Source organism: Chroicocephalus ridibundus, chromosome 8 (genome assembly GCF_963924245.1).
Source record: "Chroicocephalus ridibundus chromosome 8, bChrRid1.1, whole genome shotgun sequence".
Classification (NCBI taxonomy): domain Eukaryota; kingdom Metazoa; phylum Chordata; class Aves; order Charadriiformes; family Laridae; genus Chroicocephalus; species Chroicocephalus ridibundus.
The window spans coordinates 27116929-27134308 of NC_086291.1; the positions used below are offsets into that span (position 1 = coordinate 27116929).

Sequence of the window (17380 nt, forward strand, 5' to 3'; positions counted from 1 at the left end):
CTTAGTATGTAAAAGGACAATTCCATCGATTCTTGTCCTTAGCTGCCTAGAGCGCTGCTACTCCCATGAAAGCTCTCTTTGTTGACTCCAACCATGTCTACACCTAATAATAATTCGTTACACCAGGGAAAGAAGGAAAAAAAAAAAAAAAAAAAAAGGAAGAGGCAAAGTGTTTCAGCAACTACCAAATCAGGCTTTGGATACTGTCTTAAGTAAAACCCTATCGTAATAGATTTTTCCCTCACTCATGCCTCTAAAAAGAAGACACACGCACTAGATGTAAAATGGAAGGGAAAACAATGGTAGCCAGAAGACAATCCATAACAGCAGCTGTGGTCAGATAAACATAACCATCTTACAGAATGGGAACCACACAGGTTCTGTAGGAAAGCCTGCAACAGCATGTAAATTCTCAAAACTTACTGGCACAGATGCTCTATCCCTCGCCAACGTAGTGACTAACAGATCAAGTCGAGATACTACCACTGCTGTTAATTTAACATCAGGCTGTTTGAGGAGAAATACCAGAGCAAGTAAGATCAGCCTGCTCTGCTGGGGAAGACTTAATGAGGTTCCATCACTAACAAGACTCCTTTTGTAGTAAAAATACGTTCATTTAAATATATCACAATTTATTCTAAAAAGTTGCAAACTCCATTCTGCACTACTGCTTATCAACAAAGACTTCTAGTCACAATAGGAGCTTTATCATGCTAGCAAAAAATTAAAATAAAAATTTTTTTTCTAATATAACAATCAAGGAGAAATATTGATTTCAACTTCACAGAAAACAAAAAAAAATTAAAGAAAAGTATACTTTATCTCAATCATCTGAACAAAACCAAAAGATTAAATCTAACATACAAAACTAGAATCATATATGTTGTTACACAGCACCGCTTACAGGGCTTCAAAATTTCCCTATAGCTAAGTTGTAACCAATTTTTAATCAGATTTTACATTCTGGGGCTTCACTATAGAGAGAGAAGAGCCTAGGAACAACCGTATAAACTCAAATAAACTGTTATTTGAGCTGACAATACGGATTTCTTGTTGGACATGCAACCCAGGATGATCAAGAGCTGCAGAACACTATAAACATTGACCAAACTTACAGTAGGGCTGAAGAATGAAGAATCAAGCCCCTACCACACTTCTTTAGGCATTTACTTGATATGCTCAGACATACTGCTAAGTCCTTTGCAGCCACCAGACTGAAAGGCATGAGGCAGTACTGGAAATGCAATATTCCCATCACTCATTTTCAGCAATTCCTATGTAGTGCATGACATGAAAAATGTAAACAGTATTCAGGTGGTCTTGTAAAAGTACAGCAGAAATTACAAAATTGTTCACATAGAACACAAACTGATGAACTGTGTCTTTAAAAAATATTTTGCACATTTACATTTAAAGCACATATTTAAATCTGGAGTCCTTCATTTAAGGCATCACTCACCCATGCCTAAGAAGCTGTATCTTCACCTTGTAAACTATTCACTGACATTGAAGCTGATCTCTCCTCCTTGCTCCTCTATTTTAAAGATAGTCCTAAGCACTACATTTTATATTGTGTGCTAGGTTGCCCTCAGAATCAAAGGATGGACATATGCAAGATTGATATTCAGGGACAGTCGCAAGCAACGGCAAGCATGCAAATATATTGGTAGAACGGCTATGTGAACTATTGGTATTTTCTGCCCTGTGCTTGTTCAGACCATAAAGGTTTCCATCATTTTTGAACCAGCATCTTTCCTCTCCTTAAACAAGAACCCTTCAGATAAAGGCCACAACTAGAAACATAATCTTGAATTATATAGCTGTGATGAAGTAAATCCTCCTTTTTGAATTACATACACATTACCTCTCCCATTTTCCTTATTTGCTTTCATTTGAATAACACGTAAAATGCAAGAGATGCTCAACTGCACTGACAGGCATGTTTGCACAGAGCTCACAGTACCTCTCAAACTACCCTCCATACACTTTTGACCTGTACATACCATACTATAGTTAGTCATACAATAAGCATACTACCACACAGACAATTTTAAGAAGAACCACCTAAATAAATAGGTCGTCTTACTTGCGCTTTCAGGAAAGTAGTGGTTTAAGGAATTTGCAATGAAGTACTGGAATTTATATAGCTAACCATTGAAACAGAGCACATGACTTCATTTTTTTTTTAAACTGTCAGATTAGGGAACCTATAAAAAAAACTAATAACGAAACTGAGCTTGTTACTAACTGCTGGGAAAAGCATAAAAATCAGACACTCCCTTCGACAAAATATTACTCTGGGAATCAAATAACATTTCTTTATGTTCCAGTCAAAAAGTTTGAGTATTACTAGTCTACTGCACTGGATTGAAAACATCTTTTCAGTAAAAAGTTCTACTTCTCACTTGTTCTGTATTATCTTCACTAATTTTCTATAGCAAGAGTATTATATGAAAGACAACTCGAACATTTGATTTTAAATAGCACAAAGGCTAATTCAGAAGTATGAAAGAGCAGCAACACCATAGTATCCTGAAGATACAGCACAGCATAAAATCTACTAAAAAACACCCCTCATAGATAATCTGAGTTTATTTCTCCTGTAAAAGCAGCACATGGAAATACATTTTTTTTAAACAGTTATATAAGAAGTGCTTAAGAATGGTGAGGTCACTGTATAGCCGACCTAAATTTTCTTTCAGAAAACATAATGCTTTATTCCACAGATTCTTCCCACAAATTTGAGGTACCTATTTAGAAAACAAGATTAATTATTGCCCAATATAAATACAACTTTTACAATCTGGCCCATCTTTCCTTTAAGTGCTGTATTCAAAACGTCTGCACTGGTGCCTTGCAGCAATGTAACAGTCTTCCCAGTTTTACTATGTAAGCTAATACAGGATAAAGTGGAGTTTAGGAACTTAGGCTACACCATGTCATTACACTTGTGCACTGCCATTCTAAAACCACGCGCTTGTTCCATTTGAAAGCATTAATGAGGATACCAGTTGCTATTAACCTGGTAAACCTTCACCTTTTCAATTTTGCTATTAAATTTCACCACTATTGTGAATTTGAGTAACATAGAACAATTCTGCCACCTAGAGTCCAAACATAAAGTTGCTTTTAAACATAAAAGTTTCTTTTAAAATATCCAAACTTATACTCTCAGAACTTTTAGCTGTCAAAAGTGACTAAAATACTATTAGACTCACTATAAAATTATTTTAATATAAATATTTTCCAGTTACAAGATCATATAAAAGAAGGTATTGGAATTGTGATCATAATTAGTATTATAATTGTAGTATTAATCCACTCATAGGTGATGTCACTAGTAGGAATGCTCAAGAGGTATTAGAACAAAAATATGAGAATTGAAAGTAACTGAAAAAGCGATTTCTCACAGCATTTACTTCAAATGTTAGTTACTGCTAAAAGGATCAATCCTACAAATAAAAGACATCAATTTAAAAAATAAAGTATGCAAGTACTAACTGCAGTGGTAATATTTTCCGGGTGATAATACAAAACTAAAAATACTGACCACCACAAAGATGAGATTCATTTGGGGAAAATGAGAAGTCCTGCTATTTGATACTTATGCACAGGAATACAGAAAACCACAAAGGGATAACATTCTGAAGTAGTTCAGAGTTAAGACACTATAGTAGATAAATTTGCAATTGTGGGTTACATCCAAGGTAAACACCACATACCAGGAAAGCACTAATCCCTCTAGCTAGGTCAGCTATAAACTCCCATCATCTTACTCAGTTCTGGACTTCTCATCACTATGCACACAAACATACCCAAGAAGCCCAGGGCGGGGAAATAAAATCAAGATTATGGAATTTAACACATACAACTCACAGTCATGCTCTATAAAATGAAGTTACGGCTGAATCCATTCCCTTCTGTATTAATGTCCTTTTTTATGGATACAGTATATACTGCACATCATCCACCTTTTTTTCCAAAGAAAAGTATAGGCAACTAGTACATTACAACAGGACTGCAATAACTAAAGATATCGAAACTGAAAAATTATGAAGGTTTTAATAAAAAAATAAAAATCAAACAACATAAAAAATCGTTTATTTAAGTAAATTGCTTGTTATACAAGGTAAGATTCCTGTGCTTTCAAAACAAAGCTTAAGAAAAGCATGTGCTAGATGGCCTCGTCTAAGTCTTTCACATAAGAACTGAGAATATAAAAATATCAGGATTTAGGCAGAAAAACATCCTGTTTGATTCAGGCAAAGGAAAGGGGAAAAATTATATATAAAAAAACATAATCCACAATATTCTCTTAGTTTTTTGGTAAATATTAAACAGGGAAAAGATTAGCTACTCACATCGTGAGAGAATCAAATTGGTCAGTCTGCAGAAGCGAAGCAACAGCAAGTAATAAACGAGACCTTTGCCTCCACAATCCAACCTAGACCTACCAAGTAATAAGCACTTAAAGAAACAATCTTACATTGACAAAAAGATACAATTTCATGATTCAAAGGTAATGAAACTAGAGGGATCGAGTTTCACCTAACTGATCCCATAGCAAGTTTTAACACTCTAAAGAGTTTTTCCACTATTAACAGATACCTGTATAAAGGAGCCTACATCTATCATTCTTTTATTTTATACACAACTAATTCCATTAGAAAAATGTTTACCTCAAATTCAGATTTCTCATGTCCAATTTCTGTTGTTCCACTTCAGTGCTTTTCCTTGGAGTGTACTCAGGCACACAACGTTAAGACATTGTACAGGTCACTCTAGACTCCTAGTGCCTTACAACGCCTTCAGAAGACTTACACAAGGCTCAAGGAAGACAGCAAAGTAGGGATTTACAGATCTGTTAAAAGAGGCCGAGAAATCCACAAAACCAGCAGCTGGACGAGTCCCATGCAGTTGCTGCACACAGATATATAAATGCGTGTCTGTGTACGACCCACATACACAAAGCACGTATATAGTCATTGTTCCAGCTTCTTAGCCAAAGCGATTTAGAAAGGTTATGCGGTATAACCTTTTAGACTTCCCATATGTTCAACAGGATAGATTATGTTATTTCTCTCCTGTATGTAGGGTTGGAGTTCACTTGTGAAAAGGTAAGTCTAATATTTACTTGCAGTTGCGAATGTATGACTGAAGAATGCTACCCAAAATTTAAAGTTTTAGCAATAATCTCTAGTATATCACTACAAAGAAAAGGAGGTCAGAGCTCACTATTCCTATAAGAATATATTTCAAAAAGTTACAAATTCACAAGGGCAGTATTAGGGCATTTCCAAGATTCCAGTTTTAAAATTTCTCTACTAAGTAGAGCATGTTCAACCCAGCCCGCCCAGTTACCATGCTGCTTATCCAAGAAATATTTCTGAGTAATCTGGGAGATTAAAAAAAATTTAAAAAAAATAATAATTGAGTACATCAGCAGTCGCCAGCAAAAACATGCCCTCCAAATACACCTGTGAATGCTAAAGCTCCAGCTTAGGCTACTTTAATTTGTTCCTACAGGAAGAATTCGAGTGCCACAAGCACATTTACAGTAGAGATGGAATGAGGAGGGTTTTCTTTCAGAAAAGATTGCTGAAGCCTGCTACAGGAGATTATAAAAATCAAAGTATTATTCAGGAATGAAAAGATAGAGGAAGAACATGAAAACAAGGAATCCATTTCAGTTTAAACACAGCTTTTTCTAGGTGTTCAATAGTTTGTTTTACAAAACAGCCAAACATTTATCTAAAAACACATACACAACAGAACTGAAACCTCTGCAAAGCAGTAATTCAAAACTTAACACTCCAAACACTTATGATGGTAAACATTCTATGTATGGGTTCAAAATTTTAGCTATCAGAGAAGATATATCCAGTTCTATATACAATGGTTCTCTCAAATAAATAAGATACAAAAGTAATATTTTGTTATATTTTCCCCTAAGATTCGCAGTTTTGAAAACGTCAGTGTTAATTCTGACATATTTTCACCGGACAATATTTCAGTTCCAAGTGATTTAACATATATAAAAACCTGACAAACTTAACCTGTTCTCCAAAAATAGGTTCTATAGTCAACAGTGCGACTATATTATCAAGAACTCATTCATACCCTTCTAACATGAAGTAACATGCAAGCATCTGAAATTATTATGCCTGCTTTATACAAAAAAGGCCACCAAATAAAATAGTGAGACACAGCAGCAAGACCCCTTGTCCAAATATCAATCTACAGATTAAATAATTTCCACTTTTTCTTCTTTAAACTTCTCTCCCTACACCTGTACTGCTTCTCCTTCCCAGCATATCCAGCTGTATCAGGTCTGAAGATAGCAACTCCCTTACCCTGATTTTTGTGTGTGTTTGTGAAGATTAAGAATGAGAATTGGACTGCATGAAGTGTGAGGACAAACAGAAAAGATTAATTTCTTAAAGCCCCCAACAACTGTGGCTGCTTAAAGAAATGGTAGAGGAATTCAGAAGCAGCTCTACCATCAAGTGCTTTTATCACTTTTGAAATCTGCCTAAATTTTCAGTTGGTTAGACTGTCAGTTGACTCACCGGAACAGCAATGTTATGCTGCATGCCTTTAGCCAAACCTGAAATTAAATTGCTTTAAACAATATATCTTCTCAAATGGTTCTAAAATTAAGATACTATGAGACAGAAAAAAACTCCTTAGACTAAACAGATGCAATTTGGCTCTGAAAAGTGATTACATAAAAATGTCACATTATTCATAAAATCTAGAAGACTACACTACAGACTTGGGGAAGGCCAACAGATGTTTAAAACAGACAGTGCAGGATGACTCACCCACTAGCAATTAAATCAAACACTATTTCCAAAAAGGGTAGAATGGCATAATAATCAGGCAGAAAACTATGGAAAAATACCTGAACAAATTTCTAAGCAAAACATAAAAATAGGCAGACAAATGCAAATTCTAGAAATCTTAAAAACAAAAGAGGACAGAACTGCAATGTCTGATTTTACAAACAACATGAACCTCACAAAAATCTGTAACAAGACAGCCAGGGATCAATGCAACATCTGATCAAAACAGGGTAACAGAAGGGTTCATACAGATAAGTGACCCGTGTGATGCATTATGGAAAGCTTAGTCAAATAATCTATGAAATACAACCAAAGAATGATAGTAAATGAATGATAACCTGTCCCAAATCATTAGGGGATACATTGCCAATATAAATGGGACAGTACAGAGACTTCCAAAGAAGAAAACAGTAATTATGAAAGACTGCAGTTACTTTGCAGGTTGGAGAAGCGTCAAGAAGAGAAGTGATGCAGCAATTAAATCTTTAGCTATCACAAGTAATTGCTTCTTGGAGCAACTGGCCAAAGTAGTCACAAAAGCAAAAGCTCCTCTTGGTTTAGTCCATAATACCTACTTTAGAGAGGTTGCTGGTGAAGGAGTATCAATGCCTTCAAATTCAACATTCTTGTAAACAAAGAAACAAAAAAACCCAACCTACAGCCAGGAAAAAATCCACCACTATAATTTCAGCAAGGGGAGCTACGTAACAACGAAGATGCTATCAAAAGACAATTAAAAGCAGCATCTAAAAGGGCAGAACACAAGTATCATGAAAGATGTAAAAAAAGAACGCTACGTGACTGGAGACTTAAAAAAAGTATTTCTGGAAAAGTTCTATAAAGCAAAAAAGGGTATTTGAAGTAAAAAGCAAACTTCAGAATCAGAAAATGTGTCCAAAAGGAGAATCAGTAAATACTCCATAAACATACTTAAGATTATTACCATCTGCATAGAATTTCAAGCAGCATCTTGCTGAAGGAATCAGTACTTTTTTCAAACACATCAAAAACAGAGGAAACCTGCCAGAAAGCTGATAAGGATGACAGATTATTTTCTTTTTGTTGTTGTCTGATCTTCCTTGTGTTTTTCTTTTGCATCTTAAACTACCTCTGCATCTTTGTTTACCACAGAGAACACTGGGAACGTTCATACATAGGAGTTTTCCTCTGTGGAGACAGAGCTTAAGGAGCTGCCTCAGACTGAAGTAATTTTTGGAAAGAAAGAATAAAATTGACGTTATGGGGTGCTCACTCTATCATTCACCCAGAAGTTCTAGAGGAATTCAGATATTAAAAACTCAGACACTATATGGTATGTAAACTACTGTTGAAGTCCATTTTGCTTTTAAACGTTCCAGGAGGATTCAAGAGACTGCAGATAAATCTATACCAAGCAGATAGTGAAAATTTATAATAAAAAGAATTATCAGGCACATTAGCAATTCAAGTACCATACAGAAAAATCAAAACAGCGTTTGCAGAGGGGTATCATGTTTCCCTGATCAACGTTCTTCAAATGAACAGGCAAGTAGATAAGGAATGATCTGCCTGAGAGAACATATCTGAGTTTCCTAACAACTTTTGAGAAGGTCTTCACAAAGGTTCTTTAAAAAAAAATAAAAAAAAATAAAGAAAATCAACCAAAAAACCCTCCCAACCAACCTACAAAGAAACAAACACCCCTGAGCTGTTCTGGGATAAATCACAACTCTGGGTAACAAGTGATGTTTCCCCATTACTTACTCTCACTGTTACTTGTACAAAAATATAAACATTAACATTCGATGATTTCTGTCCATGCTATCAAGAATGCTCCTGCAATCCTGCACGAAAGAAATAAAGACTAGCTATTATGCCTCTTATATTCATCAGGCTACTCAAAGTAACTGCATGCTGGAGTCCAAGAACAAACTTTATCTCTTGGTTCTTGTCTTTGTCCCTGTGTTAGTTTTTTGCTTAAAATCACTACCTCATCTCACTATTATTACATACTACAACAAAACATGCTACTCTCTCCAGTATCTTCCCAAGTTTCCCTTGGAAGACATGTAAAGATGTGAATGCCACGAATGATTAGCTAAAGGAGTAAAAGCTACACAGACTCCTTCAGTACAAACATTTCCGATGACTAAAACATTAAAGGCTTTTTACCAACTGTTAAAAGGCAATTTATCAGCTGTTCAGCAGTGAGATTGCTACAAATCTCACAGACTCAAAGAAGCTCACAACTCAAACACTCACTCTGTACGCAGCATGCAGGTACGTGCCACATAACTAGGAATTACCCCATAACTCATGAACGCAATTATTCTACCACTAATGCCATGAGACCAGGTTGCGAAAAATCAGTGCTATGTGAAATACTGTTAAAAACAAGACAAATGAAAACTGGGACCTCATTTACTTCTAAACATTATTTTCCTGTGACAGTACTCGAAAAGGAAGTGAACGCAAAGGATGCGATTTGACAATAACCTAAGGAAAACAGACATTTGCAATCTTTTATAAGTTGACTTACTGCTTCTTTGAGAAATTTAGTGCCAGGAGTCACTGCAATAAAGAAAGCCTAACTGTCCAAAGAGAGCAAGCTGTCAGCTGTGCTTGCAACCATGTTCTGGATGGCACATAACCAAGTGCAGCTAAAGACATGGATTAAGGGAGCGTGAAGGGACAAAAATATACAGAAAAGCCTCCTCATGGTAACACTTTCTGGTTTTGTTCATTTTAGCATTTTCTCTCCTTACTTCTTTGTTTTCCACAGCTCAGAAGCCTTTGGATTTTCAACATACACATGTTGCTACTTCTATCAGTTACTGTCCACTTTTGTCCATTGCAAACCCACAGGTACTTTCATACAGCCCTCCCAATCGTAGGGCTCAAGCCAGCTTTGTTTAAGAGGAATTAAGCGATTACTTGGTATCTTTTAAATGGCTGAAGCAAGTATTTTGAGATACATTTTACGCTTATGCTAATGAGGTAAGAACAAACTCTTCTGTCCCTGTGCTAACAGCTCTCCAAGCCTACCTTTACCTAGAACACTGAGCATAATCCCCCCAGTCATCCATAGTTAACAAGCTAGAGATACAGAAAATAGAAAATGCAGTTTGTCATTTGGATCATAAAAATAGCTTGGTCGCCAGAGCATTACCTTGCCTGTGCTTTGTAAGATTGTAGTTCTTGTCCTCCATACTCTCTCCCTGCTGACAATATCTCTGGTTACATCCACTTCAGCATCAACAAAACTTCTCTGTTTAAGAGCAGTTATGTCATCATCCAGATCAGTTTTGATAGTGGATCTTTTCTTTGCCATGATTTTTGCTTTGATAGCAGCAATTTTTTCCACTGACATGGCTTCAGACAAGGACCTAAATGAGCAAAAATAACAGATGAGACTGAATAACTGCACAAACAATTCTTCTGAAAGAATCTGTGAGTTAGTAACTTCATCCTGTTTAAAGTTTATGGCTATGCTATAAATCATAAAATAGTTATCTTACGTATACTTGAATATTACACAAGCTTGGCATTGCTGCTTTGGGCATGAGAATCAAGCTTCTGACAAAAGATTCCATCCTGGTATTAGCACAAAAACCATCCAAAAATCCCAACTATAACAAGCAGAAGCAAAGACTGCAGATATAAAGCATCAGGACTAATGTTTGCATTTACAATGTCATCTGAATTTCAGCTCCCCGTTATTTTTAGTGGATTACAATTTTGTGTCCAGTCAGTCAATCCCTGGCTGCTCTGAGGCTTTCAATGCATTAATCTAAATTTTGGCTGAGGTGCTGTTACGTGGACTTGGCCGCTTGGAAGATGTGTTATCTTTTCAGAGCCTGTAGGCCAAACAAACAACAGATGGTAGTAACTTTGTCCACATTAATCTGTGTTTGAGGTAGCTCGGTTCAGTCCAAGAGTGCAACATCTTTATCTGTTTGCTTTTAATCGTAAACACAGAATTTGGTTGCCAAACGGTGAGCCCTATTGTTTTGCAGGGGAGCTGAAGTAAAAACAAAGGACTGAATTGCACAATCCTAACTGCACATACCCAACTCAATATTACGTGAATTTTTCTTTTGAGATTATATTGAAAAATTAATACAACAAGTACTGGTTGTGAAGTATTCTCCTTTTACAACTAGGCTATTGGAAAGGGAACTTTTTTGTGTTGCTGATCAATAAAGTAACGACAGTGACAAGTACCGAGTTCAAACTCACTGCCCAAAAACGTTATTTGCAGTTTCTTTAACAGGGCAGTCTTTTACATTCAGCATTTAAAAAAAAAATAAATCTGTAAATACAGAATACAAAGTAATTACGAATAATACCCAGTAATCCTCACTGCAGCATTGTGTCACAACTCCAAAACAAAGCTGTGATATACTCAAGCTAGTATCCAAATTAGGATATCCAAATTAGGATCCAAACTAGGTTATACAAAAACAATGTGTGAACTTTCTGATCCTTAGACTTTCTGATTTTTAAGTCAGGTATGACAATCAGCTTTTCTTTTTCTTCCTTTATAATTTCCCTGTAAGCACACCTATATGAGAGACAAAGGAAAAAGACACTCAAAATATGTATTTTTCATGTGATTAGGTGTAAATATGGATTCTATAAATGCCTCAACTGTGCTATATTACTGGTTGTAAGGCTAACTGTTAAATTTAATCCCAGTAAAGGACAGATAAGCATTCACAGTATTGTTTATACTCAAGAGATAAATTTCTCAAGAATGCTGTTGGTCTATCAAATGAAACTACTTATCTGCAAAACTCAATGCAGACAAAGCAGTACATTAATTCATATTCATACACCCTAACTGTAGGAAGCATGACGCCTATTTTACACAACGGGAGCTGACACACTAAAGAAATGAAGCAGCTACTTTAAGGCTTCTGAACTCAGGTATCTGAAAACTACTAGAGTCTGATATCCTACTAAGCCCAAGTTCCTTAGCATCAACAAGATGTCGCAAGAATTTAATTTCCTCTCTGCTTGGCTTTGGGAAGATACGGTGCAAGATTCAAAACCAACTGTCACTCTTTGCAAAAGTCTGGATTGATACAATGGAAGAGGAAAAGTGATGGGCAAGTTTTTAAGCACCTGAATACTGATTACTACTTACGGCAATGACAGTGCATTATCCTCTGGTAGCCTACTGCCTCTTCAGAGGCAAGAAGCTCACCCCTCTAGGGAGTCAAACAGAGGTTGTGTTACCCTTTGATCACTTCTCACAATGTTTTCCTCCTTTTGCATGCAAGACATTCCTCAATACAGCATATTTTTCTTTGAAATAGAGAATCAGCTTCCCCTTGCAGTTCTGCTCATTGTATCCAACTGCTTAAACACCACAGCAGAAGGGAGCAGAAATAGCAGGCTTGTTGGGAGGAAGAGACAACTGTCCACCCACTTCGGAAGACAAACCAAATGACATGCCATGACACCTGAACTTCCACTCAAGAACAGGAACCTGGCCAGCCATGAAGTTCTGCCTCCTCGGGCATAACTAATGATAGCACCTAAGGGAGGGAGGCTTCCACTGAGAGCTGCTGGACAGAAGTAAAACTGGCTGCCTTGAATAGCACAAGAATTATTATCAGTCCTTCAATTAAGCATTATCCATAAGAAAAATTATTCCTACCTGATCTGTTCCGTTTGCACGATACCCTCTTTATGTCCTTCCAACCGAGCTGCCAACCGCTCCTTGTCAAGGCGCACACACTCTTCATCCTAGCAGTAACAGTAATGTTCAAATGTAATGTTTAATTTTTTGTGTATTCTTTTTTAAAAAAACAAACACAACTAGAATTAAAGCTACTCAGAATTTAATTTTTTTTTCATTTGCAAGGTCAATTTTATTTCCAGTTATTTTTCATCTACGCACTAGCATTAACTGTACAGCTATTGGAAATTTCCTCTCAAGAACCACAAAGTGTAATTAGAATAATGAAAAGGAAACTATCATTCCCTCATAAAGAGCCTTTCTCAGACAATTGAGAACGATAGAAAAATCAGTCAGAGAACTTAAAGCTGGCAAACAATGCACACATTCAGGTAGGACAATAAATGGACACGCATAAATATTTAAGGTAAATTTATCAATTGACTCAAATTTGACCTGATATTTAATCAGTGACATTTTTAAAGAAAAGAACTGCTCAGAACTGCTGAATTTTGATGCAGAACTTTTATAAATGACATTCATAGTAAATATAAAAAACAAGTCAAGAGTAAGGAAGCCTCTAGTTACTCAAGCCAGGTTTGAGACAGATGTGTAATTTGAGAAAGCAGGAGAGAGACGTAATCTTATGCCATCTTTTCAGCTTCTTAATGCTGGTACCATTTGTGTTCAATAGGTCTTATTTCCCCACAAAACTTAAATCACCATCAAGGCTGTCCTATTGACAAAAAAGGATGAAGCACCACAAAACCAGTCGTGCCCATGTATCAGAAGATTCTCTACACCAAGATGACATCCAAATAACTTAAAACAGACTTTACAGACTCTGAGCTGCCAGAGTAGGAAAGAAACAAAGAAAGATAAGCTCATTAGGCTCATACGCAGAATTCTTGATTCTCCAAATTATGAGAAAACATACTGGCATCACAACCACATAGGGTAACGTAGACAAAAATCTACAGATCACCAATAGGTTATCTCGCGTGCCATTAAGAGTGCTTCAAGATTTTATGATTCTTATACAGTTATAGCTAAGCACAAGCAATGCTCAAATCCAATTCTTGTATAAGGGAATTTATGTATTTGGTAACTTCTCTTCTAGGAAGAAATCTGAAGTCTCAGTACTCTGAAAATATACAGAGCCAGATTTATAACAACTCACAGAGGAGACAACTGGATGTACATATTAAAAAAAAAATCAAGAAAAATAGTAAGTTAGTTTTTAAAACCAGGCAGAGCTAAGTAATACAATGCGCGTAATAACTAGACACATTGCTTCTATTCAAGAGGCAATTGTGAAAATACACTGTTAAATTAATTACCTAAGACACAGCTTCAGAAAATAGTAGTCACAGGGACAGTTTCATATATTGCTATAAAGAGACTAAAATAGCAGGTAAAACAAGTACATATCCATTGATAGAGGTAAGACCAGCATTTAAGTTATAATGCCAACTCATGGATGGCAAATAACCATAATCAGTCATTAAACAGCACTTTTATTCCAATACCATAGTTCTTAGCAGACAGGCTATAATGCAACAGATACTTACAGATAGGTCCTCAAGCTTTCCCCTTTCACACTACAACATACATCTAGCAATTAAAATTCCAAGTTTAAATCAGAGGCTTAAATTCTAATTCCTTCCAATTCATGTTCACACTAACAGAAGTACTGCGTACACCCAGAGGACAGGCAGCCCAAATGAATTGCTACAAAAACAGATAAATACTATAATTTACCACACCTTCCCCCCGCCCCCGATTTCTGTTGATGACAGTTACTGTCATTACCTCTATTCTTGGTTTCTTTGCTTCTGCTAATATTTCATCTGCTGCTCTTTTAACTACAAGAAAAAGAGGACATTAGAAACGCAAGATTGTAGTAGACTTTGGTAAAATAAACCTCTAAGTTATTTCTTAGTGAAACTATACCTTGAGTGGACCGTTGAAGACCAATTTCAAGTGGAGCACTTCTGTCTATACTTGATGAGGTCGCTGTAATCAAACACAACATTTTATTTAAGTACAAAAGATTTGCAGACATATTTAAGTATAAAAGAAAGAAGGACAACAGATAAATTGCAACAACAGAAATTCTAACTAGATAATAGGTAGCACAGGCCATCAAACACTAGAATTGGAGATATTCAGAACCTGACTGAATATGAAGTTACATCAGGTTACTCAGGGTCATTTGGCCCTTCTTTGAAAAGGGGATTGAACCAGATGATCTCCTGTGGTCCCTTCCAACATAAATTAGTTATTCTATGATCTGTATATACCACATATAAGGAAACAGAGTCACAAAGATAATTACTTTATAACTTGGAATCAAGTTCTACTAGTTAGTCTAGTTTTTAGAATAAAGACAACCTGCTGGCCCCTTTAAAATTATTACAAAATGGTTTACTGCTCATTACAGAAATAATCACATATTCCAGTACACTTAAATTCTAAGACCACCTACAAAACAGAGCAACTTGCAAAAGTAAGCCATATTTATCTCTCTCATCAGAGAAACCTCTTTTCTCTGACTATTGTTAACAAAAATTTTTCAATGATGGAATACTAGGCAAATCTGGCAGACTGACAAAGCAGTGATTCGATATATTTTACTATGCTGATGACTTTATCTGACACACTTACTGCATTAAGACCAATGCACTACCAAAAGACTCCCACAGTCTAGAGAAGGAAAAAGTAGAAACGCTAAGCATTCTAACACATAACTATTAACCAAAGGATGTTAATAAGAATAAAAAAGTATCTCACTTCTAAACATGTATGTAGGAATGCAGCTACTACCTAAACACCATAAAAATAGTAAGTTCAGAACAAAATTAAAAAAATAAAAGAAATCCTAACTTCATTTGAGAAGTCTGAACATATTCAGTCAAGCTGCAAACTGACCACCATTAATCATCCTTCCCCTCCCACCCCTCATTTGTGCCATAAATATGTCTAAGTTAAAAGAAAGTATCACTCACATGTCTCCCCATTTAGGTATGCAAGCAAGTCTTTCCTATCAGGTCTTCTTACCACAGGAATGTTTTCAGTCTGAAAAGACAGTAGACTTGACGTTAAATTGTTATTCCCTCAGAAAGTCTCTTGCTGAAGATTTTTCACTTTTATTGAAAACTACTAATTCACACAAAGATAGGAACACGTGTCCCGCTTCCCAATAAAGCTAACTATCAAGCTTAAAGATAATTCCTAGAGGATGTTCAACTACACAAAATGAAACATGTTGTCTACTATAAAACAGAGAGAGGAAAGCCTTTTTCCTCCTTCACTTCAAACTTGCAAATAAAATTAAGAACTAGCTTTTAACACACATTTCTGTGCCAGGAGTCAATGTTGGTATGCAGAAATAGAGTATTTCGACTTTGTTGTTCCAAGCATGCAGAACATGCAGCACCGCCATATCAGGTAACCATGTGGCGCAGGGGAAGATGAAGCATGAGCTCACAGAAAGCAGTCAAATGGAAATCAAAAGGATTTTCTTTCAGAGTTCCCCTATCTTTATTTGTAGAGCTTATCCAATAATTTAATTAGATTGCATACTTGTGAGTCCACTCCAAAGCTATTCTGCTGTACTTTTCTCTATTTTGTCGAACTTTGCGATCTCAGGCACTAAAAGACCATCTAGATTGGGATCGCAACAGAGAACAAACAGATGGACAAAAGTATTTTTGAAATAGTTAGTGCTGGAGACAACTGTGATTGCAGAATTTCAAAAGAAATGCTGGCATTACTGCTAATATTTGGGTGACAGACTCCTGTTGTAAATGCAACCTGGTGGTTTGAAGGGGATAATCTTGGGAAGTGAACTGTCAAGAAAAATATTCCACCTTGATAAGGACTGTCATTTGATCCTTACGTAGAGGTGTTGCTTTTTAAAATCACATACACACCCTTTGTTGCGCATCTTTTTCCCTTTGCCTAGCCAAATTCATACACTTAAATGCTACTATCGTTCCCTGAAAATAACTATGCACGTATTACTTATCACAAACAAGACAAAATAGATTTTTATACGGTCTACTTACTGCAGCACGGCGGACATAAACAGGATGTGAAAGATGAACATTATTGAGCAGGAACAAGATAGAATCCAAAGTGTAGTATTCCCTGGGTTGGCCCTCTTTCCCTGTCCTGTAAAATTGTGAAATAAAGATTAACATTTACCCTCTTCATTTCTGTCTTATGCACACACTTCTTTAGCAAAGTTCTCTTTTCTTCCCAGACAACAGTTCAAAAAGCAAACAGTATTATTATTATCAGGCTATTGCCAAACTAGTAAACTATCAATCATGTTAACAAATATGAGTGAGGGATATATGTTCTTGTAGCCTCTTTACTGAACAAATTTAAAAGCTGTCTAAAATAATCCAAAATAAGAGCTGGATGGGTTGTAAAACATACAAGACGCAAGACTTGGGAAATCCTAAAAACACATTCTCCCACTTCTCAAACATATTTATTCTGATTATTAAAGGAACTGTCTACCTTATTTGAGATAGCGAGAGGAACATATCTGAACTGCAAATGAAAAAAAAATAATAAAAAAAATGGCATGCTCTTCAGGTGTAACAGCTCAGAATTTTCACCATTAGCGAAAGCACAGCGAAGAACTCAGAATACACAAATGCTTTTCTTGCAATTACCCTTCTCAAATTATCTAGATTGAAAGTGTCCAATAACCTGTTCAGAACTCATTACTAGCAGTAAAGCTGAAAACATTACTTTCGTAACGATGCCTGAGAAAACCAATACATGAATGACATGCAGAGAAAAGTAATTCAAAATACCAGGAGAACGGCAAAATAAAGGATCATTCTATCACTGT

At 36.1% G+C, this 17380-nt stretch overlaps 2 protein-coding genes across 2 annotated transcripts in view; both read right to left on the minus strand.

The window, feature by feature from the left end:
* The window catches only part of CDC73 (cell division cycle 73), a 113116-nt gene that overhangs the window by 91538 nt on the left and 4198 nt on the right, over positions 1–17380 (minus strand). Inside the window, exons 2-7 of the mRNA XM_063343136.1 lie at positions 16581–16686; positions 15519–15588; positions 14464–14526; positions 14323–14375; positions 12490–12578; positions 9994–10210 (exon numbers count right to left, since the gene is read on the minus strand). Of these exons, the coding sequence (XP_063199206.1) occupies positions 9994–10210; positions 12490–12578; positions 14323–14375; positions 14464–14526; positions 15519–15588; positions 16581–16686 (598 nt within the window). The remainder of the gene's footprint in view (positions 1–9993; positions 10211–12489; positions 12579–14322; positions 14376–14463; positions 14527–15518; positions 15589–16580; positions 16687–17380) is intronic.
* LOC134519144 (ubiquitin-conjugating enzyme E2 D2-like) lies at positions 16083–16459 on the minus strand. Its single transcript, XM_063342801.1, is given in 4 exon segments — positions 16083–16147; positions 16150–16201; positions 16204–16406; positions 16456–16459. Coding segments are annotated over 4 exon segments (324 nt in total).